The sequence below is a fragment of the Oncorhynchus mykiss genome, chromosome 20 (assembly GCF_013265735.2).
Source record: "Oncorhynchus mykiss isolate Arlee chromosome 20, USDA_OmykA_1.1, whole genome shotgun sequence".
NCBI lineage: Eukaryota > Metazoa > Chordata > Actinopteri > Salmoniformes > Salmonidae > Oncorhynchus > Oncorhynchus mykiss.
Window position 1 is genome coordinate 33,331,515 of NC_048584.1, and position 24,226 is coordinate 33,355,740.

At 47.8% G+C, this 24,226-nt stretch overlaps 1 protein-coding gene across 2 annotated transcripts in view; it reads right to left on the minus strand.

Moving 5' to 3' along the window:
* Window positions 1–24,226, minus strand: part of LOC110499533 (slit homolog 1 protein) — a 180,327-nt gene that overhangs the window by 39,240 nt on the left and 116,861 nt on the right. For both annotated transcript variants that reach the window (XM_036956210.1, XM_036956209.1), the window contains exons 9-14: window positions 23,316–23,463; window positions 9,939–10,010; window positions 5,627–5,698; window positions 5,454–5,525; window positions 4,576–4,719; window positions 3,011–3,174 (exon numbers count right to left, since the gene is read on the minus strand). In XM_036956210.1, coding sequence (XP_036812105.1) covers window positions 3,011–3,174; window positions 4,576–4,719; window positions 5,454–5,525; window positions 5,627–5,698; window positions 9,939–10,010; window positions 23,316–23,463 — 672 coding nt within the window. The remainder of the gene's footprint in view (window positions 1–3,010; window positions 3,175–4,575; window positions 4,720–5,453; window positions 5,526–5,626; window positions 5,699–9,938; window positions 10,011–23,315; window positions 23,464–24,226) is intronic.

A 24,226-nucleotide genomic window follows, 5' to 3' on the forward strand; every position in this document is an offset into this window, starting at 1 on the left:
AGTTTGATTGAAGGGAAATCTTAACACTACAGCATACTATGACATTTGAGACGATTCTGTGCTTCCAACTTTGTGTGCAACAGTTTGGGGAAGGGCCTTTCCTGTTTCAGCATGGCAATGCCACAGTGCACAAAGTGAGGTCCAGGAGGGGGAAGAGAGAGAGAGAGAGAGAAAGAAAGAGAAAGAGAGAGAGAGAGAGAGAGAGAGAGAGAGAGAGAGAGAGAGAGAGAGAACATGATGACTCACCATGGCTAGGCAGATGACAATGCTAGATTGTAAACCAGCGAGAGTAGTGTGTGGAGAGAGGAGTGCCAGGCTGCCTATCCCGCTGCTCTAACACAGTATACTGGCAGAGAGACACACACAGCGAGGCAGAAACACTATACTGTACCCTATGGGTGCCAGAGACAGGAAGGGCCAAGGGGGTGGGAGGGAGGTGAGGAGTGAATATAGTAAAGGGTGGGAATGGGGAATGGACAGGGGAAGTGAGGGGGATCAGGGAGGTGAGGAGTGAATATAGTAAAGGGTGGGAATGGGGAATGGGCAGGGGAAGGGAGGGGGATCAGGGAGGTGGGGAGTGAATATAGTAAAGGGTGGGAATGGGGAATGGGCAGGGGAAGTGAGGGGGATCAGGGAGGTGGGGAGTGAATATAGTAAAGGGTGGGAATGGGGAATGTGCAGGGGAAGTGAGGGGGATCAGGGAGATGAGGAGTGAATATAGTAAAGGGTGGGAATGGGGAATGGGCAGGGGAAGTGAGGGGGATCAGGGAGATGAGGAGTGAATATAGTAAAGGGTGGGAATGGGGAATGGGCAGGGGAAGTGAGGGGGATCAGGGAGGTGAGGAGTGAATATAGTAAAGGGTGGGTGGGAGTGCAGGAGAGTAAAACCCACTATGCCTGACAGACAGAGGAAAGGGCCTGGAGGTAGGGAGAATTGGGGAAGGGGGAGAGGAAGGATGATGGGCAGAGTGGGGGCAGGGGTATTTGAAATTGGCATTTGAAGTGAGGTACTGTAGTAGGCAGACGGCTTGAGGAATTGGACACGGGCAGAAACCCTAGCTACAGCGCCAGCCTTACCCAGCGATGCCAGCTCTTTGTGGTGTACTGTGAAACCAGACTCACTGTGTGCTAATGTGCTATAAAACCTGCTAGAGGAGAGAGGGATGGAGGGAGGGATAAAGGATCAACAACTAAACTAAAACCCTCGGCTAGGGATAAAGGATCAACAACTATATTAAAACCCCCGGCTAGGGATAAAGGATCAACAACTATATTAAAACCCCCGGCTAGGGATAAAGGATCAACAACTATATTAAAACCCCCGGCTAGGGATAAAGGATCAACAACTATATTAAAACCCCCGGCTAGGGATAAAGGATCAACAACTATATTAAGACCCTCGGCTAGGGATAAAGGATCAACAACTATATTAAAACCCTTGGCTAGGGATAAAGGATCAACAACTATATTAAAACCCTCGGCTAGGGATAAAGGATCAACAACTATATTAAAACCCTCGGCTAGGGATAAAGGATCAACAACTATATTAAAACCCCCGGCTAGGGATAAAGGATCAACAACTATATTAAAACCCTCGGCTAGGGATAAAGGATCAACAACTATATTAAAACCCCCGGCTAGGGATAAAGGATCAACAACTATATTAAAACCCTCGGCTAGGGATAAAGGATCAACAACTATATTAAAACCCCCGGCTAGGGATAAAGGATCAACAACTATATTAAAACCCCCGGCTAGGGATAAAGGATCAACAACTATATTAAAACCCTCGGCTAGGGATAAAGGATCAACAACTATATTAAAACCCTTGGCTAGGGATAAAGGATCAACAACTATATTAAAACCCTCGGCTAGGGATAAAGGATCAACAACTATATTAAAACCCCCGGCTAGGGATAAAGGATCAACAACTATATTAAAACCCTCGGCTAGGGATAAAGGATCAACAACTATATTAAAACCCCCGGCTAGGGATAAAGGATCAACAACTATATTAAAACCCTCGGCTAGGGATAAAGGATCAACAACTATATTAAAACCCTCGGCTAGGGATAAAGGATCAACAACTATATTAAAACCCTCGGCTAGGGATAAAGGATCAACAACTATATTAAAACCCTCGGCTAGGGATAAAGGATCAACAACTATATTAAAACCCTCGGCTAGGGATAAAGGATCAACAACTATATTAAAACCCTCGGCTAGGGATAAAGGATCAACAACTATATTAAAACCCCCAGCTAGGGATAAAGGATCAACAACTATATTAAAACCCCCGGCTAGGGATAAAGGATCAACAACTATATTAAAACCCCCGGCTAGGGATAAAGGATTGTTGTTCCTAGGGATAAAGGATCAACAACTATATTAAAACCCCCGGCTAGGGATAAAGGATCAACAACTATATTAAAACCCCCGGCTAGGGATAAAGGATCAACAACTAAACTAAAACCCCCGGCTAGGGATAAAGGATCAACAACTATATTAAAACCCTCGGCTAGGGATAAAGGATCAACAACTAAATTGTTGTGCTGCATCAGATGATGCCGATAAGTCGGAGAGTGAAGGAAAAGCAGCCAACAAGTGCTCAGCATATGTGGAAATTCCTTCAAGACTGTTGGAAAAGCATTCCAGCTGAAGCTGGTTGAGAAAATGCCAAGAGTGTGCAAAGCTGTCATCAAGGCAAAGGATAGTTATTTGAAGAATCTCAAATATAAAATATATTCTGATTTGTTTAACACTTTTTTGATTATACATGATTCCATATGTGTTATTTCATAGTTTTGATGTCTTCACTATTATTCTACAATGTTGAAAATAGTTTAAAAAAATATATATATAAAAACCCTTGAATGAGTAGTGTTCTAAAACTTTTGACCGGTAATATATAAATATATATATAAATATAAATAAGAGAGAGAGAGAGAGAGAGATGAAGAGACAGCCTTAGAGAGAGAGGTTCACTACAGACAGATGCCAGTCCTCCTACCAGAGCAGCGGAACTTCTTGCTCTTGATCTGCCCGATGCGTTTGTTGGCCAGTCGTCTGGGGCTGGCACAACGGGCACCGCTGGTCTCTATGGGGTTGGAGCGCAGGTAGTCTGCCAGCCACTTCATATTACAGTCACAGATAAATGGGTTCTGGGCTAGGTGACTGAAGAGAGAGAGGGTGGAGGGAGGGCGGGAGGGTGAATGGGTGGGGGAGATACGGGGGAGAGAGGAGGGAGGAAATTTCATGTCAGGAATTTAGGGAGGGTAACAAATTCCATCCCAATATAATCTTTGTAAACATTAAATGTTACTGTGTGACATTTTAAAGATGTACATCTGTGTGATTGTGTGTGGCATGGGATCTATGTGGTGGTCATCAAGGCCTATGGCATGGAGATAATGGGATCTATGTGGTGGTCATCAAGGCCTAGGGCATGGAGATAATGGGATCTATGTGGTGGTCATCAAGGCCTAGGGTATGGAGATAATGGGATCTATGTGGTGGTCATCAAGGCCTAGGGTATGGAGATAATGGGATCTATGTGGTGGTCATCAAGGCCTAGGGTATGGAGATAATGGGATCTATGTGGTGGTCATCAAGGCCTAGGGTATGGAGATGATGGGATCTATGTGGTGGTCATCAAGGCCTAGGGTGGACAGTATAAATAGCAGGGACAGGGTAGAGGATATTTGTACTTCTTTTCTCAGGATCCAGGTTCAACAAGAGGCTAGTTATAGACTGGATCTCTGACACCAGTGTGTGTGTGTGTTTGTGTGTGTGTGGCGTGTATGTGTATGTGTGTGTGTGTGTGTGTGTGTGTGTGTGTGTGTGTGTGTGTGTGTGTGTGTGTGTGTGTGTGTGTGTGTGTGTGTGTGTGTGTGTGTGTGTGTGTGTGTGTGTGTGTGTGTGTGTGTGTGTGTGTGTGTATGTATGCTCGTGTGTGTGAACCGTCTACCCTGTTGTCTATTGGGCTCTGGGTGAGAAATGTGTTGTCAGGTGAGCCAAGGGACAACATTATCAATCAACTTCACAGGTGTGTGTGTGTACGTGTGTGTCTGAGTGTTTGTGCGTGCCTATACTTCTTTATATGTGTTATACAACATAACACAATTGCCCTTGCTAAATATAAACTGCTCAAGTCATTCAGTCAAAACTCTACTGCAGTTTGCTGTCAGCGCTGAAAACAGTGTTTCTTAATTAAGGCAGCACTGGCACAAGCTTGATTGGAGGGTGTATTGACTTAATTTTGAATTACCTGAAGGTGTGTGTGTGTTTGAATTTCCTGAGTGTGTGTAATTGTCACGATGATGGATTTACATCTTTCCATTCCTGTGTTATTACGGAGTAAACAGCTGTTTGGCTCATGTTTTATGGTGACAGAGAATAATGTGTGTGTGTGTGTGTGTGTCCACATTCGTGCGTGCATGATTGTGAATGTGTGCACACGTGTGTGTGTGCAAGCGCCCCTGTGTGTGTGTGTGTGTGTGTGTGTGTGTGTGTGTGTGTGTGTGTGTGTGTGTGTGTGTGTGTGTGTGTGTGTGTGTGTGTGTGTGTGTAACTTACAGCGTCTGTATAGCTCTGAGAGAAGCGAAGGTGCCCTTGGCCACAGTCTGTATCTTGTTGTCATACAGAGACAGAAGAGAGAGGTTCTGCAGGTCTGTGAAGGCATTGGCCCGAACACAGTGGATCTTATTAGCATTCAACAACCTGGGACAGGAAGGTAGAGGGAGAGAGAGGGGGGGGGGGGGAGAGAAAGAGAGAGAGAGAGAGAAGGGGGTGGGGGGGGGAGAGAGAGAGAGAGAAGGGGGTGGGGGGAGAGAGAGAGGGGGGGAGAGAGGGGGGGGGGAAGAGAGAGAGAGACAGAGAGAGAGAAGGGGTTGGGGGGGAGAGAGAGAGAGGGGGGAGAGAAAGAGAGAGAGACAGAGAGAGAGAAGGGGGTGGGGGGGAGAGAGAGAGAGAGAAGGGGGGTGGGGGGAGAGAGAGAGAGAGAGAGAGAGAGAGAGAGACAGAGAGAGGGGGTGGGGAGAGAGAGAGAGAAAGAGAGACAGAGAGAGAGACAGAGAGAGAGAGGGGTTGGGGGAGAGAGAGCGAGAGAGAGAGCAAGAGAGAGAGAGAGGGGGGGAGCGAGAGAGCGAGAGAGAGAGAGAGAGCGAGAGAGGGGGGGGAGAGAGAGAGGGGGTGAGGGGGAGAAAGAGAGAGAGAAAGTTAGAAAGAGACATAGAGATAGAGGGGTAGGAGGGAGAGAGAGCGAGAGAGAGGGGGAGAGAGAGAGAGAGAGAGAGAGAGAGAGGGGGAGAGAGAGAGAGAGAGAGAGAGAGAGAGAGAGAGAGAGAGAGAGGGAGGGGGAGAAAGAGAGTTTAAAAAAATTAAAAGGGAAATATGTTACTTACGATCATCAATGTAAGCTGAATATTATCAAGGAGTAGCCACTGTGTACTTACAGTAGTTGCAGGGCATATAGTCCATCAAACACTCCTTTGGGAAGCTCCGTAATCTTATTCCCATACAGGACTCTGGAAAAGATCAATTGATAAATTAATTAATTAATCAGTGACTCAATCAATCAACAATAAATCAGAAATGCACTTATCCATCAATGGTTATAGTGACTCACAGTGAGTTGAGAGATCTCAGGCCTTGGAAGGCATCAGGAGCTATTTCAGATATCTGGTTATTACTCAGGTCTCTGAAGGGGGGGTGAAAAGGGGGGGGGGGGGTTAAAGAGGCATTCAATGTGGGAGGTCTTGTCTTCAGCCAGGCCCAACTTTCATACTGTAACTCTAACCCTTAACCCCTAGGACTTAACTAAGTCCTTACAGTACCATTACTTTTTATTCAAGTTTCCATTCTAGAACTTCCTGACGCAGCCATTGATATTCGGACAGAAGTGAGTTGATGACACTGCTAGCCATTCAAAACCCAGAATTAGTGTGGTGTGTGTATGTGGTGTATTAATGGCATCCAGGGCTATGGTCCATATGGAACAGGCTGTTTCTGTAAATGCCTGTCGTTAATAGGATCCACAGATCTCTGTCCACAAGCTAACCACAACGTTTTTGTGTGTGTGTGTGTGTGTGTGTGTGTGTATGTGTGTGTGTGTGTGTGTGTGTGTGTGTGTGTGTGTGTGTGTGTGTGTGTTCGTGTGTGTGTGTGTGTGTGTGTGTGTGTGTGTGTGTGTGTGTGCAGTGAACTCCAGTCAACTGCATGTCTTTAAAGGGAAATCATCATGTGGTCTTTAAGATGTGAAATGATCCCATTTGAGGCTAATGTTAAACTAAGTGCTAAATAAGTGTCTAGTGCAAAAGCCTGACGTTTCCTGGAAAATAGAGCTCTGGATTAGGAGGAGGTTACAGCATCTGATCTCAGACACACTCCTGTCATGTGAAAATAGAGTCCTGGATAAGCATCTGATCTCAGACACACTCCTGTCATGTGAAAATAGAGTCCTGGATAAGCATCTGATCTCAGACAAACTCCTGTCATGTGAAAATAGAGTCCTGGATAAGCATCTGATCTCAGACACACTCCTGACATGTGAAAATAGAGTCCTGGATAAGCATCTGATCTCAGACACACTCCTGACATGTGAAAATAGAGTCCTGGATAAGCATCTGATCTCAGACACACTCCTGACATGTGAAAATAGAGTCCTGGATAAGCATCTGATCTCAGACACACTCCTGACATGTGAAAATAGAGTCCTGGATAAGCATCTGATCTCAGACACACTCCTGTCATGTGAAAATAGAGTCCTGGATAAGCATCTGATCTCAGACAAACTCCTGTCATGTGAAAATAGAGTCCTGGATAAGCATCTGATCTCAGACACATTCCTGACATGTGAAAATAGAGTCCTGGATAAGCATCTGATCTCAGACACACTCCTGACATGTGAAAATAGAGTCCTGGATAAGCATCTGATCTCAGACAAACTCCTGTCATGTGAAAATAGAGTCCTGGATAAGCATCTGATCTCAGACACACTCCTGACATGTGAAAATAGAGTCCTGGATAAGCATCTGATCTCAGACACACTCCTGACATGTGAAAATAGAGTCCTGGATAAGCATCTGATCTCAGACACACTCCTGACATGTGAAAATAGAGTCCTGGATAAGCATCTGATCTCAGACACACTCCTGACATGTGAAAATAGAGTCCTGGATAAGCATCTGATCTCAGACACACTCCTGTCATGTGAAAATAGAGTCCTGGATAAGCATCTGATCTCAGACAAACTCCTGTCATGTGAAAATAGAGTCCTGGATAAGCATCTGATCTCAGACACACTCCTGACATGTGAAAATAGAGTCCTGGATAAGCATCTGATCTCAGACACACTCCTGTCATGTGAAAATAGAGTCCTGGATAAGCATCTGATCTCAGACACACTCCTGTCATGTGAAAATAGAGCGCCAGACTAGTAGGAGGTTACATCATCTGATCTCAGACAGACCTCTGTCATGTTCCAGGTTAACAACACAGTTCATAGGTCATACAAACTGGGCCAAAGTGAGAACATGTGTGTCAGTGTGTTTACACAGTGGGTCCCCCTGTCACCTATTTTGATCAATAGGGATTTGTAGTAGAGGCTCCCCAGAGGCGGAAGGGGACGCCCATCCTTCTCAGTGAATTATGCGAGGGAAACAAATAGTGAAACATTTAAAAAAAGTTATCCTTTTTAGATAAAGCTATAATTAATATATTCACATCTCCAAATAATAAATTAAAACACACAGTTTTGCAATGAACGTCTACAGTAGCCTCAACAGCACCCTGTAGGGTAGCAGCATGGTGTAACCGGAGGACAGCGGATAGGGGCTCATGCTTCTCACCCCCTTCCGTAGACATACACAGTAATTATGACATCTTCTGGAGGGCGTCCTCCAACCTATCAGGGCTCTTGCAGCATGCACTGACACGTTGTCCACCCAATCAAAGGATCAGAGAATGAGACTCGAAAATGAGCTCAGATTCATCCTGTTTCCATTGATCATCCTTGAGATGTTTCTACAACTTGATTGGAGTCCACCTGGGGTAAAATCAATTGATTGGACATGATTTGGAAAGTGCATATCAGAGCAAAAACCAAGCCATGAGGTCAAAGGAATTGTCTGTAGTGCTCCGAGACAGGATTGTGTCGAGGCACAGATGTGGAGAAGGGTACAAAAAAATGTCTGCAGCCTTGCAGGTCCCCAAGAACACAGTGGCCTCCATCATTCTTAAATGGAACAAGTTTAGAACCACCAAGACTCTTCCTAGAGCTGGCCGCCTGGCCAAACTGAGCAATTGGGGAAGAAGGGCCTTGGTCAGGGAGGTGACCAAGAACCCGATGGTCACTCTGACAGAGCTCTAGAGTTCCTGTTTGGAGATGGGAGAAACTTCCAGAAGGACAACTGTCTCTGCAGCACTCCAACAATCAGGCCTTTATGGTGGAGTGGCCAGACGGAACATTGTAAACTTTTATTCATAGGCTATGTTGTTGTAACCTCATGATGGGTATATGGAACATGTGAGTATCATGTAGTAGCCTAAACCTATTGACATTGCATTGACCTGGGTGAATGAAATATGAATGAGAGTCATCTAATATGCTGTAATATAAATCAAATCCAATCAAATGTACTTATAAAGCCCTTCGTACATCAGCTGATATCTCAAAGTGCTGTACAGAAACCCAGCCTAAAACCCCAAACAGCAAGCAATGCAGGTGTAGAAGCAATAAGGCCATGCTCATAAAAATGAATAATTGTCCTCCCTCATCTTAAACGGCACCAACCACCACTGGTCTGTAGTGATCTGTTTTGTTAGAGCTATAGCCTTTATTCAACATCGAGACGATATACTGAAATGCAGGAGCAGCATAAGGGTACGGAGGGTAAGGAGTAGAGAGGGAGGGTGAAAGAATGGTGTTGTTGTCTAACCTAGTGTTTGGCTGTGGCTAGTTGTGACCAGTAGCCCATGTATTTTAGGGGTAGACTGGTTAGCGACTGGTTGGTGGATGCACTGGAGGCTGAGATACTACTGGACTGGAAATCACTGCCATGAGCAGGACAGAGTGGAAAGGAGGAGAGGAGGAGGAACCCTCAGTCTTCAATGCAGAACATGCTAGTTGTGACCAGTAGCCCCTGTTTTTTAGGGGTAGGCTGGTTAGCAAGTGGTTGGTGAGACTGAGATACTACTGGACTGAACCCCCCCCCCCCCCCCCCCAATAATTAGGGCAGAAAAGGGAGAGAAGAAAAGGATGAGAAAACCATTAGTCTTCGTTCCAACACTCTCTCCTTCCCCAATATCATATCATATAGTCATCATATCCATAATTATTTTGGCCACAGTTTATAGTGTGCCTACGCAGTCAGACTGACACTCTACGCAGGCTGAGAATACTGTACCAGCACTGAAACATGAGAGGTGTTATGACAGTGGAGAGGTTTCAGCTTGTAGCTCTCTGTAGCCTTCTACCTTCTCCTGCTCTTCCTCTGAATCTAATGGTTTGGGTTGTGACATGAAAATAAGAAGGTAAGATTGACTAATTCTGTTTTGATTGGACCCCTGTGACCTCTGGCCCGACAACAAAGTACATTGTCAACATTTCACCAGTTCTTTTTTTTTTAGGTGCAGTAGGCTGGGTTGTGAAATGAGTCTAAGTGGATTGCACTCAGTTATGTTATTTTAGTCCTAAACCTGGTGTATTTACAGTACATCTGTTCTTCAGCAACAAAGGAAGTGTACTTAGTGTACTTCAGCCCTCAAGAGTATATACTTGCATTACTACTTCAGCCCTACAGCTAGTGTACTTACATGTTTTCTTCTGCCCTAGAAGAAGTGTAGTTAGTGTACTTCAGCCCTAGAGGAAGTGTACGTAGTGTATGTCAGCCCTAGAGGAAGTGTACTTTGTATTTCAGCCCTAGAGAGTATATACTTACATCCTGCGCAGCTTCTTGTAGGGAAAGAAGGCACCGGGAGGAACTGACTTGATCCCATTCTGCTCCAGGCGACTAGAGAGAGACAGAGATGGGGAGGAAAGAGTGGGATGGAGAGAAGGAAAGGACGAGACAGACAGACGGAGAGATTGAGACAGAGAGAGGGAGGGATTGAGACAGAGAGAGGAAGAGATGGAGACAAAAAGAGGGAGAGATGGAGACAAAAAGAGGGAAGAATGAGACAGAGAGAGGAAGAGATGGAGACAGACAGAAGGAGAGAAAAACAGAGAGAGAGAGAGAGAGAGAGAGAGAGAGAGAAAGAGGAGAAAATCAAGAGGAAGAGAAGGAGACAGAGATATGGAGACAGGGATACAGAGCGATGGAGACAGGGAGAGATGGAGAAAAGAGAGTGAGAGAGAAGGAGACATGGAGAAAAGGGAGATGTAGATACTAGGTAGTAAACCAAAAGAGATCACTATAGAAACAAAGCAGAGTAGTCATACATTATCACAGACCCGTGGTAATTGATCAGGTGCTGCCAACTTCCTTTACAAATGGAGGTACAGGGAGAGACATGGAGGAGCTCAGTGGAGGTACACAGTGGAGGAACACAGTGGAGGAACACAGTGGAGGTACACAGTGGAGGTACAGGGAGAGACATGGAGGAGCACAGTGGAGGTACACAGTGGAGGAACACAGTGGAGGAACACAGTGGGGGTACAGGGAGAGACATGGAGGAGCACAGTGGAGGTACAGGGAGAGACATGGAGGAACACAGTGGAGGTACACAGTGGAGGAACACAGTGGAGGAACACAGTGGAGGTACAGGGAGAGACATGGAGGAGCACAGTGGAGGTACAGGGAGAGACATGGAGGAACACAGTGGAGGTACAGGGAGATACATGGAGGAGCACAGTGGAGGTACAGGGAGAGACATGGAGGAGCACAGTGGAGGTACACAGTGGAGGAGCACAGTGGAGGAACACAGTGGAGGTACACAGTGGAGGTACAGGGAGAGACATGGAGGAGCACAGTGGAGGTACACAGTGGAGGAACACAGTGGAGGAACACAGTGGGGGTACAGGGAGAGACATGGAGGAGCACAGTGGAGGTACAGGGAGAGACATGGAGGAACACAGTGGAGGTACACAGTGGAGGAACACAGTGGAGGAACACAGTGGAGGTACAGGGAGAGACATGGAGGAGCACAGTGGAGGTACAGGGAGAGACATGGAGGAACACAGTGGAGGTACAGGGAGAGACATGGAGGAGCACAGTGGAGGTACAGGGAGAGACATGGAGGAGCACAGTGGAGGTACAGGGAGAGACATGGAGGAACACAGTGGAGGTACACAGTGGAGGAACACAGTGGAGGAACACAGTGGAGGTACAGGGAGAGACATGGAGGAGCACAGTGGAGGTACAGGGAGAGACATGGAGGAACACAGTGGAGGTACAGGGAGAGACATGGAGGAACACAGTGGAGGTACAGGGAGAGACATGGAGGAACACAGTGGAGGTACAGGGAGAGACATGGAGGAGCACAGTGGAGGTACAGGGAGAGACATGGAGGAACACAGTGGAGGTACAGGGAGAGACACGGAGGAACACAGTGGAGGTACAGGGAGAGACATGGAGGAACACAGTGGAGGTACAGGGAGAGACATGGAGGAACACAGTGGAGGTACAGGGAGAGACATGGAGGAACACAGTGGAGGTACAGGGAGAGACACGGAGGAACACAGTGGAGGTACAGGGAGAGACATGGAGGAGCACAGTGGAGGTACAGGGAGAGACATGGAGGAACACAGTGGAGGTACAGGGAGAGATATGGAGGAACACAGTGGAGGTACAGGGAGAGACATGGAGGAACACAGTGGAGGTGCAGGGAGAGACATGGAGGAACACAGTGGAGGTGCAGTTAGAGACATGGAGGAACACAGTGGAGGTGCAGGGAGAGACATGGAGGAACACAGTGAAACATGAAGACTGGAGAGAGAACTGTCTGCCCTGTCTGGGTCATATAAGCACTCAGAGTCAGACACAACCACACGTCCGTCAATCTGTCAACCACACGTCCGTCAATCTGTCAACCACACATCCGTCAATCTGTCAACCACACGTCGATCAATCTGTCAATTACACGTCCATCAATCTGTCAACCACACGTCCATCAATCTGTCAACCACACGTCCATCAATCGGTCAACCACATGTCCATCAATCTGTCAACCACACGTCCATCAATCTGTCAACCACACGTCCGTCAATCTGTCAACCACACGTCCGTCAATCTGTCAACCACACGTCCGTCAATCTGTCAACCACACGCCCATCAATCTGTCAACCACACGTCCGTCAATCTGTCAACCACACGTCCGTCAATCTGTCAACCACACGCCCATCAATCTGTCAACCACACGTCCATCAATCTGTCTGTACACAGGTGTGTGAGAGGAGGGACACGTGACAGCGATGCTGGAGACTTCAGACATCACAGAAGTGTCTTCAGACATCACAGAAGTGCCTTCAGACATCACAGAAGTGCCTTCAGACATCACAGAAGTGTCTTCAGACATCACAGAAGTGCCTTCAGACATCACAGAAGTGCCTTCAGACATCACAGAAGTGTCTTCAGACATCACAGAAGTGCCTTCAGTCATCACAGAAGTGTCTTCAGACATCACAGAAGTGTCTTCAGACATCACAGAAGTGCCTTCAGGCATCACAGAAGTGTCTTCAGACATCACAGAAGTGTCTTCAGACATCACAGAAGTGCCTTCAGACATCACAGAAGTGTCTTCAGACATCACAGAAGTGCCTTCAGACATCACAGAAGTGCCTTCAGACATCACAGAAGTGCCTTCAGACATAACAGAAGTGTCTTCAGACATCACAGTAGTGTCTTCAGACATCACAGTAGTGTGGCATTGCTTTCTCTCTCTCTCTGAAACACACACAGATATCCTGGTGGAGACTGAAAGTACCAGACGTATTGTACTCAGTCTCAGATGTTCAGGAGAAACAGGCCTCGAGAGGTAGTCAGGAAGGGGCTCTGAACCGTACTAGTAACTGCCAGTGTGTGCGTGTGTGTGTATGTATGTATGTGTGCGTGTGTGTGTGTATGTATGTGTGTGTGTGAATTATGGCTGCTAGTGTGTGTGTGTGTGTGTGTATGTATGTGTGCGTGTGTGTGTGTATGTATGTGTGTGTGTGAACATGGCTGCGTGTATGTATGTGTGCGTGTGTGTGTGTGTCTGAGCATTTGCAGGTTTGCGTGTGGTTGAGTGGTTGTGTGGCAGAGCAAGAGACAGCTGTCTCTGTCCAGCCCTGATCCAGTCCTCTAACCCCTCTGAGCCTCATTAAGGACTGTTTTAAAAGCTGTGAACTGACCTACAGTTAACAGCCAAGGCTGGAGCTGTGGCTTTTCCTGGTGTAGGGGGTTCTGGTTGTGGTTGTGGCCAGGGCAGGGGCTGTGGGATTGGCCTGGGATAGGGCTTGGGCTGGTAAATATGAATGGGCCTAGAGAGAGTGCTTGGGAAGAGGGAGTTGGGGAGTTTGGGTATTGGGACCAAACTGAGGTGGCCTGATGGGAATGAGGCACACCGGTACCACAGTATTTCAGCATTAATTCAGAACAGGAATATTATATTTTATTTAGCCTTATTTCAGAACACCTAAAGGGTATTTATTTGTTTTTCAGAGCCTTGTGTATTTTAAGAACAGGGTCAGAATAATAGACCACTCCTGTTAAAGACCATCCGATATACCTAGAATAACAGGCTACTCCTGTTAAAGACTCTCCAAGACACCGAGAATAACAGGCTACTCCTGTTAAAGACTCTCCAAGACACCGAGAATAACAGGCCACTCCTGTTAAAGACTCTTCAGGACTCCTAGAATAACAGGCCACTCCTGTTAAAGACTCTTCAGGACTCCTAGAATAACAGGTCACTCCTGTTAAAGACTCTCCAAGACACCTAGAATAACAGGCCACTCCTGTTAAAGACTCTAAAAGACACCGAGAATAACAGGCCACTCCTGTTAAATACTCTAAAAGACACAGAGAATAACAGGCCACTCCTGTTCAAGACTCTCCAAGACACCTAGAATAACAGGCCACTCCTGTTAAATACTCTAAAAGACACCTAGAATAACAGGCCACTCCTGTTAAAGACTCTTCAGGACTCCTAGAATAACAGGCCACTCCTGTTAAAGACTCTTCAGGACACCTAGAATAACAGGCCACTCCTGTTAAAGACTCTTCAGGACACCTAGAATAACAGGCCACTCCTGTTAAAGACTCTCCAAGACACCTAGAATAACAGGCCACTCCTGTTAAAGACTCTTCAGGACACCTAGAATAACAGGCCACTCCTGTTAAAGACTCTCCAAGACACCGAGAATAACAGGCCACTCCTGTTAAAGACTCTAAAAGACACAGAGAATATTCAGGCCACTCCTGTTAAAGACTCTCCAAGACACCTAGAATAACAGGCCACTCCTGTTAAAGACTCTTCAGGACACCTAGAATAACAGGCCACTCCTGTTAAAGACTCTCCAAGACACCGAGAATAACAGGCCACTCCTGTTAAAGACTCTCCAAGACACCGAGAATAACAGGCCACTCCTGTTAAAGACTCTCCAAGACACAGAGAATAATAGGCCACTCCTGTTAAAGACTCTCCAAGACACCGAGAATAACAGGCCACTCCTGTTAAAGACTCTCCAAGACACCGAGAATAACAGGCCACTCCTGTTAAAGACTCTTCAGGACACCTAGAATAACAGGCCACTTCTGTTCACGTCACAGCTGCATGTTATGATAGGACATCTAGTTTGATAAAATATGATATGAAATCTCCAACCTCACTAGATAAGCAGACAGCGTTAGACTGTATTCTGGTTCAGAGTGTGATTGGTCTAGACAGGATAAGGATAAATCCTGCTTTTAATGTTAATGCTGTGTGTGTGTGTGCGTGTGTGTGTGTGTGTGTGTGTATGTGTATGTGTATGTGTGTGTGTGTGTGTGTGTATGTGTGCGTGTGTGTGTGTATGTGTATGTGTGTGTGTGAACATGGCTGCGTGTATGTATGTGTGCGTGTGTGTGTGTGTCTGAGCATTTGCAGGTTTGCGTGTGGTGGAGTGGTTGTGTGGCAGAGCAAGAGACAGCTGTCTCTGTCCAGCCCTGATCCAGTCCTCTAACCCCTCTGAGCCTCATTAAGGACTGTTTTAAAAGCTGTGAACTGACCTACAGTTAACAGCCAAGGCTGGAGCTGTGGCTTTTCCTGGTGTAGGGGGTTCTGGTTGTGGTTGTGGCCAGGGCAGGGGCTGTGGGATTGGCCTGGGATAGGGCTTGGGCTGGTAAATATGAATGGGCCTAGAGAGAGTGCTTGGGAAGAGGGAGTTGGGGAGTTTGGGTATTGGGACCAAACTGAGGTGGCCTGATGGGAATGAGGCACACCGGTACCACAGTATTTCAGCATTAATTCAGAACAGGAATATTATATTTTATTTAGCCTTATTTCAGAACACCTAAAGGGTATTTATTTGTTTTTCAGAGCCTTGTGTATTTTAAGAACAGGGTCAGAATAATAGACCACTCCTGTTAAAGACCATCCGATATACCTAGAATAACAGGCTACTCCTGTTAAAGACTCTCCAAGACACCGAGAATAACAGGCTACTCCTGTTAAAGACTCTCCAAGACACCGAGAATAACAGGCCACTCCTGTTAAAGACTCTTCAGGACTCCTAGAATAACAGGCCACTCCTGTTAAAGACTCTTCAGGACTCCTAGAATAACAGGTCACTCCTGTTAAAGACTCTCCAAGACACCTAGAATAACAGGCCACTCCTGTTAAAGACTCTCCAAGACACCTAGAATAACAGGCCACTCCTGTTAAAGACTCTAAAAGACACCGAGAATAACAGGCCACTCCTGTTAAATACTCTAAAAGACACAGAGAATAACAGGCCACTCCTGTTCAAGACTCTCCAAGACACCTAGAATAACAGGCCACTCCTGTTAAATACTCTAAAAGACACCTAGAATAACAGGCCACTCCTGTTAAAGACTCTTCAGGACTCCTAGAATAACAGGCCACTCCTGTTAAAGACTCTTCAGGACACCTAGAATAACAGGCCACTCCTGTTAAAGACTCTTCAGGACACCTAGAATAACAGGCCACTCCTGTTAAAGACTCTCCAAGACACCTAGAATAACAGGCCACTCCTGTTAAAGACTCTTCAGGACACCTAGAATAACAGGCCACTCCTGTTAAAGACTCTAAAAGACACAGAGAATATTCAGGCCACTCCTGTTAAAGACTCTCCAAGACACCTAGAATAACAGGCCACTCCTGTTAAAGACTCTCCAAGACACAGAGAATAACAGGCCATTCCTGTTAAAGACTCTCCAAGACACCGAGAATAACAGGCCACTCCTGTTAAAGACTCTCCAAGACACCGAGAATAACAGGCCACTCCTGTTAAAGACTCTCCAAGACACAGAGAATAACAGGCCACTCCTGTTAAAGACTCTCCAAGACACCGAGAATAACAGGCCACTCCTGTTAAAGACTCTTCAGGACACCTAGAATAACAGGCCACTCCTGTTAAAGACTCTCCAAGACACCGAGAATAACAGGCCACTCCTGTTCACATGTCACAGCTGCATGTTATGATAGGACATCTAGTTTGATAAAATATGATATGAAATCTCCAACCTCACTAGATAAGCAGACAGCGTTAGACTGTATTCTGGTTCAGAGTGTGATTGGTCTAGACAGGATAAGGATAAATCCTGCTTTTAATGTTAATGCTGTGTGTGTGTGTGCGTGTGTGTGTGTGTGTGTGTGTATGTGTATGTGTGTGTGTGTGTGTGTGTATGTGTGTATGTGTATGTGTGTGTGTGTGTGTGTGTGTTATGTATAATTGTATACTCAATGACTTGCCGTAATATTAATGTTTTAAGTTTCCATATATTTCATTTAAGAATGTTCTGGTTCAAAGATGTGGGCATCCATTTATGGACAGATAGAGCTGTATAATTGACATTCTTAGGATAGCTGTTATTCCAGACCACAGATTCCTGCGGTAGTCATGTTCTATGTGTGTGTGTGTTTCCAGTGTGTGTCACAGCCTTGTGGTCTCAGGGTGTTTTGCCAAGTGGCTTTAATTCCCTCTATCATCATGTCTGGATCACCAGATCCCAGAGTATTATAGAAAACACAGTCTGTGTGAGCGTGTGCGTGTGTGTGTGTGCAGGTGCGTGTGTGTGAATGCATGCCTACGTGCCTACATGCCTGCGTGCCTACGTGCCTGCGTGCCTACGTGCCTACATGCCTACGTGCCTACGTGCCTACGTGCCTGCGGGCCTACGTACCTGCGGGCCTACGTGCCTACGTGCCTACGTGCCTACGTGCCTGCGGGCCTACGTACCTGCCTGCCTACGTGCCTGCGTACCTGCCTGCCTACGTGCCTGCGTACCTGCCTGCCTACGTGCCTGCGGGCCTACGTGCCTACGTGCCTGCGGGCCTACGTACCTGCCTGCCTACGTGCCTGCGTACCTGCCTGCCTACGTGCCTGCGTACCTGCCTGCCTACGTGCCTGCGGGCCTACGTGCCTGCGTACCTGCGGGCCTACGTGCCTACGTGCCTGCGTACCTGCCTGCCTACGTGCCTACGTGCCTGCGTGCCTACATGCCTGCGTACCTGCCTGCCTGCGGGCCTACGTGCCTACGTGCCTACATGCCTGCGTACCTGCCTGCCTGCGTGCCTACATGCCTGCGTACCTGCCTGCCTGCATGCCTACATGCCTGCGTACCTGCCTGCCTGCGGGCCTACGTACCTGCCTGCCTACGTGCCTGCGGGCCTACGTGCCTACATGCCTGCGTACCTGCCTGCCTACGTGCCTACGTGCCTGCGTGCCTACATGCCTGCGTACCTGCCTGCCTGCGGGCCTACGTGCCTACGTGCCTACGTGCCTACATGCCTGCGTACCTGCGGGCCTACGTACCTGCCTGCCTACGTGCCTGCGGGCCTACGTGCCTACATGCCTGCCTGCCTACGTGCCTACGTGCCTACGTGCCTACATGCCTGCCTGCCTACGTGCCTACGTGCCTACATGCCTGCGTGCCTACGTGCCTGCGGGCCTACGTACCTGCCTGCCTACGTGCCTGCGGGCCTACGTGCCTGCCTGACTACGTGCCTGCGTGCCTGCGTGCCTACCCACTTAAATTACACAAGGAATATCGCAAAAACATGACCAATGGCTCATTCGAGAGAAGACATCTTTCTGAGTTATGACATCGGCCAGTATTAGAATCTGACATGTATGCTTGACGTTTTCACAATCTAAAAGTCGTATTTCTATTAACTTCCAGTGTAGTGAGAGCGACTTTATCACATTGCTGCATCATACCGGCCAAATTTCTGCCTGCTTGAACGGCAATAACTTAGATACACTAAAAACATTAAATGACCCAGGGAATCCATAGAACATCACTCAGAGATGCACAAAAACAATAACACACACACACACACACACACACACACACACACACACACACACACACACACACACACACACACACACACACACACCACTTCACTGAATCCTCTGTCCTCCAGCCCAGGCCTGTGGCCTCCCTCCCTCCCTCCCTCCCTCCCTCACTCCCTCACTCCCTCCCTCCCTCCCTCCCTCACTCCCTCACTCCCTCACTCCCTCACTCCCTCCCTCCCTCCCTCCCTCCCTCCCTCCCTCCCTCCCTCCCTCCCTCCCTCCCTCCCTCCCTCCCTCACTCCCTCCCTCCCTCCCTCCCTCCCTCCCTCCCTCCCTCCCTGCCTCCCTCCCTCCATCCCTCCCTACCTCTCTATCCTTACATACCTCCTTTTCCAATCAACCAACAAAGAAAAACAATCTTCATAGGTAGCCCTGACATGGAGAATCAATGTCTGTCACCCCATTCATCAGGTGTCTGTCTCTGTCACCCCATTCATCAGGTGTCTGTCTCTGTCACCCCATTCATCAGGTGTCTGTCTCTGTCACCCCATTCATCAGGTGTCTGTCTCTGTCACCCCATTCATCAGGTGTCTGTCTCTGTCACCCCATTCATCAGGTGTCTGTCTCTGTCACCCCATTCATCAGGTGTCTGTCTCTGTCACCCCATTCATCAGGTGTCTGTCTCTGTCACCCCATTCATCAGGTGTCTGTCTCTGTCACCCCATTCATCAGGTGTCTGTCTCTGTCACCCCATTCATCAGGTGTCTGTCTCTGTCAACCCATTCATCAGGTGTCTGTCTCTGTCACCCCATTCATCAGGTGTCTGTCTCTGTCACCCCATTCATCAGGTGTCTGTCTCTGTCACCCCATTCATCAGGTGTCTGTCTCTGTCACCCCATTTATCAGGTGTCTGTCTCTGTCACCCCATTCATCAGGTGTCTGTCTCTGTCAACCCATTCATCAGGTGTCTGTCTCTGTCACCCCATTCATCAGGTGTCTGTCTCTGTCACCCCATTCATCAGGTGTCTGTCTCTGTCAACCCATTCATCAGGTGTCTGTCTCTGTCAACCCATTCATCAGGTGTCTGTCTCTGTCACCCCATTCATCAGGTGTCTGTCTCTGTCAACCCATTCATCAGGTGTCTGTCTCTGTCACCCCATTCATCAGGTGTCTGTCTCTGTCACCCCATTCATCAGGTGTCTGTCTCTGTCATCCCATTCATCAGGTGTCTGTCTCGGTGTATAAATATAATCAATAGTTGTACTTGTACTCATGAGGCTATGGGCCTGATTTTCATTGAGGTTGAAGACATGATGCCTTCAGCGATTCAGACAGAGTGACATACACACAGCGGAGACTACCCTACTGGCTACATAACAAGGGCACCTGCTCTATGAGACTGGAGTACTCATGTATCCAACAGGAAACACCTAAGACATTTTCACAAACAACTTGTATTGCTCACAGTGTTTATATTTGTTTTACCAAAACCTATCATTATGTGATGTCCTTAAAAGGCGGAAAATAATTTACGCATGTTTAAAATAAACCATATGTGTCATTTACATGACTCATCGGCAGTAAAATGTAGAACTCTGTTCCATGTGAAATAATGGGAATGGTATGGTTTGTTTTTGGTAAGAAATGGACAGTACTTTTACAGTTGCCAACAGTCAGCCCCCTACTAAGTCAGCCCCCTACTAAGTCAGCCCCCTACTAAGTAAGTCAGCCCCCTACTAAGTAAGTCAGCCCCCTACTAAGTCAGCCCCCTACTAAGTAAGTCAGCCCCCTACTAAGTAAGTCAGCCCCCTACTAAGTCAGCCCCCTACTAAGTAAGTCAGCCCCCTACTAAGTAAGTCAGCCCCCTACTAAGTAAGTCAGCCCCCTACTAAGTCAGCCCCCTACTAAGTAAGTCAGCCCCCTACTAAGTCAGCCCCCTACTAAGTAAGTCAGCCCCCTACTAAGTCAGCCCCCTACTAAGTCAGCCCCCTACTAAGTCAGCCCCCTACTAAGTCAGCCCCCTACTAAGTCAGCCCCCTACTAAGTAAGTCAGCCCCCTACTAAGTAAGTCAGCCCCCTACTAAGTCAGCCCCCTACTAAGTCAGCCCCCTACTAAGTAAGTCAGCCCCCTACTAAGTCAGCCCCCTACTAAGTAAGTCAGCCCCCTACTAAGTAAGTCAGCCCCCTACTAAGTAAGTCAGCCCCCTACTAAGTCAGCCCCCTACTAAGTAAGTCAGCCCCCTACTAAGTCAGCCCCCTACTAAGTAAGTCAGCCCCCTACTAAGTAAGTCAGCCCCCTACTAAGTAAGTCAGCCCCCTACTAAGTAAGTCAGCCCCCTACTAAGTCAGCCCCCTACTAAGTAAGTCAGCCCCCTACTAAGTAAGTCAGCCCCCTACTAAGTAAGTCAGCCCCCTACTAAGTAAGTCAGCCCCCTACTAAGTAAGTCAGCCCCCTACTAAGTAAGTCAGCCCCCTACTAAGTCAGCCCCCTACTAAGTAAGTCAGCCCCCTACTAAGTAAGTCAGCCCCCTACTAAGTCAGCCCCCTACTAAGTAAGTCAGCCCCCTACTAAGTAAGTCAGCCCCCTACTAAGTAAGTCAGCCCCCTACTAAGTAAGTCAGCCCCCTACTAAGTAAGTCAGCCCCCTACTAAGTCAGCCCCCTACTAACTAAGTCAGCCCCCTACTAAGTAAGTCAGCCCCCTACTAAGTAAGTCAGCCCCCTACTAAGTAAGTCAGCCCCCTACTAAGTCAGCCCCCTACTAACTAAGTCAGCCCCCTACTAAGTAAGTCAGCCCCCTACTAAGTAAGTCAGCCCCCTACTAAGTAAGTCAGCCCCCTACTAAGTAAGTCAGCCCCCTACTAAGTCAGCCCCCTACTAAGTCAGCCCCCTACTAAGTAAGTCAGCCCCCTACTAAGTAAGTCAGCCCCCTACTAAGTAAGTCAGCCCCCTACTAAGTAAGTCAGCCCCCTACTAAGTAAGTCAGCCCCCTACTAAGTAAGTCAGCCCCCTACTAAGTCAGCCCCCTACTAAGTAAGTCAGCCCCCTACTAAGTAAGTCAGCCCCCTACTAAGTAAGTCAGCCCCCTACTAAGTAAGTCAGCCCCCTACTAAGTAAGTCAGCCCCCTACTAAGTCAGCCCCCTACTAAGTAAGTCAGCCCCCTACTAAGTAAGTCAGCCCCCTACTAAGTCAGCCCCCTACTAAGTAAGTCAGCCCCCTACTAAGTAAGTCAGCCCCCTACTAAGTAAGTCAGCCCCCTACTAAGTCAGCCCCCTACTAAGTCAGCCCCCTACTAAGTCAGCCCCCTACTAAGTAAGTCAGCCCCCTACTAAGTCAGCCCCCTACTAAGTCAGCCCCCTACTAAGTCAGCCCCCTACTAAGAGAAATAGAAAGAGTAAAAGACATACTGCATACCACTTATTGTAATGTTTTGGTCTAACCTAACCGATCACATCCTGAGAACCACACTCCTACAGACCCACAGTCCTAACAGGCCTACCAGGAACAGACAGACTAGCTAACTACAGACCCACAGTCCTAACAGGCCTACCAGGAACAGACTAGCTAACTACAGACCCACAGTCCTAACAGGCCTACCAGGAACAGACTAGCTAACTACAGACCCACAGTCCTAACAGGCCTACCAGGAACAGACTAACTAACTACAGACCCACAGTCTTAACAGGCCTACCAGGAACAGACTAGCTAACTACATACCCACAGTCCTAACAGGCCTACCAGGAACAGACTGACTAACTAACTACAGACCCACAGTCTTAACAGGCCTACCAGGAATAGACTAGCTAACTACAGACCCACAGTCCTAACAGGCCTACCAGGAACAGACAGACTAACTAACTACAGACCCACAGTCCTAACAGGCCTACCAGGAACAGACTAGCTAACTACAGACCCACAGTCCTAACAGGCCTACCAGGAATAGACTAGCTAACTACAGACCCACAGTCCTAACAGGCCTAACAGGAACAGACTAACTAACTACAGACCCACAGTCCTAACAGGCCTACCAGGAACAGACTAGCTAACTACAGACCCACAGTCCTAACAGGCCTACCAGGAACAGACTAGCTAACTACAGACCCACAGTCCTAACAGGCCTACCAGGAATAGACTAGCTAACTACAGACCCACAGTCCTAACAGGCCTACCAGGAACAGACAGACTAACTAACTACAGACCCACAGTCCTAACAGGCCTACCAGGAACAGACTAGCTATAAAAACATGTTTACTATTGTAAGATGATAAACTAATGACATCTCCATCAGGGAACATTGTTAGTAGAGCTAGCTATCTTTCACCTTCCAGTGCTGCTGGCTCCAGCAGAGATCTTATTGGCTACTTAGATCTAGGGACAGGGACACTAGAAGGACATTACCAGAGAGAGAGAAATAATTTTGGTGGAGTTTATGGGTCAACAAGGGTTGTCGGGGAAAAATAGACAACTAGTCTCATCGAACCCTAAAGAGTCTGGGCTGTTTATAAATACCCACTCAGCAAGGGTCAGTGTATACGCACGCACGCACGCACACACACACACACACACACACACACACACACACACACACACACACACACACACACACACACACACACACACACACACACACACACACACACACACACACACACACACACACACACACACACACACACACACACACACACACACACACACACACACACACACACAGTCACGGCTGCGAAGCACACACTGTTGGCTCCGAAGCCAATTCAAGCTGTGGATATCCCTGGATTCCACTGAAATATATCACCTTACACTGGGGCTTATGCGCAACAGCAGGGATGTGTTTAGGTCAGCTAACTGGCAACATGCAAGACAGCATGGTGCTTACATCTCTGCCATGGTGTCAGGAAGGCTGGCTGGTATAGCTGTGAGGCCTTTCCCTCTGCAGTCCACAATGTTGTTACTGCAGGTACACATGGCAGGGCACGTACCTCCCCCTAGGCTGCAAGGCTGCAAACCGGAGCTCTCTGAGTGACCTGGAGACGGAGAGAGTGGGAGAGTGGGAGAGGAGAGAGAGGGATGGGAAGAGAGAGGGAGGAAGAGAGGTTAAAGTCCTATTAAGAGAAAGACAGGGTGTTGTCCAGGGTCACACCAAAGTTCTTTGCACTTTGGGAAGGTCAGCGGTAATGTTGTCAACAGTGAAGGAGAGGTCTTGGAGCGGGCGCCCCCGGGATATTCCTCTGAATGTTTTGACAGACACGTAGAGGAACATTAACATGTGATATTTAGTCTGTCAGATGGTGTATCAGCGTCGATCTCCCAATTCTCAGCTGGATTTGAACTCATCAAAAGTTGGTTGTATTTCATGACATATATATAGTGGAATAGCATGTCTGAATGTTGTGTGAGTTTTTCATTCGAGACACAATGACATGCATGTTGACGTCGTTTCAATCATCTCCGTTGATCTTCTCCTGTTTCTGTACATCTGTGTTCTCATCATTATCTAAGTCTAAGTGGAATTCTGTGTATTTTGCTAATTCAGCTCCTCCACCTCCGTCATCTCTCCTGTCTACCCCTCGTGTCCTCTCTCCCCCTCGTCTCCTCTCTCCCCCTCCTCTCCCCCTCGTCTCCTCTCTCCCCCTCGTCTCCTCTCTCCCCCTCGTCTCCTCTCTCCCCCTCCTCTCCCCCTCCTCTCCTCTCTCCCCCTCGTCTCCTCTCTCCCCCTCGTCTCCTCTCTCCCCCTCCTCTCCCCCTCCTCTCCTCTCTCTCCCCTCGTCTCCTCTCTCCCCCTCGTCT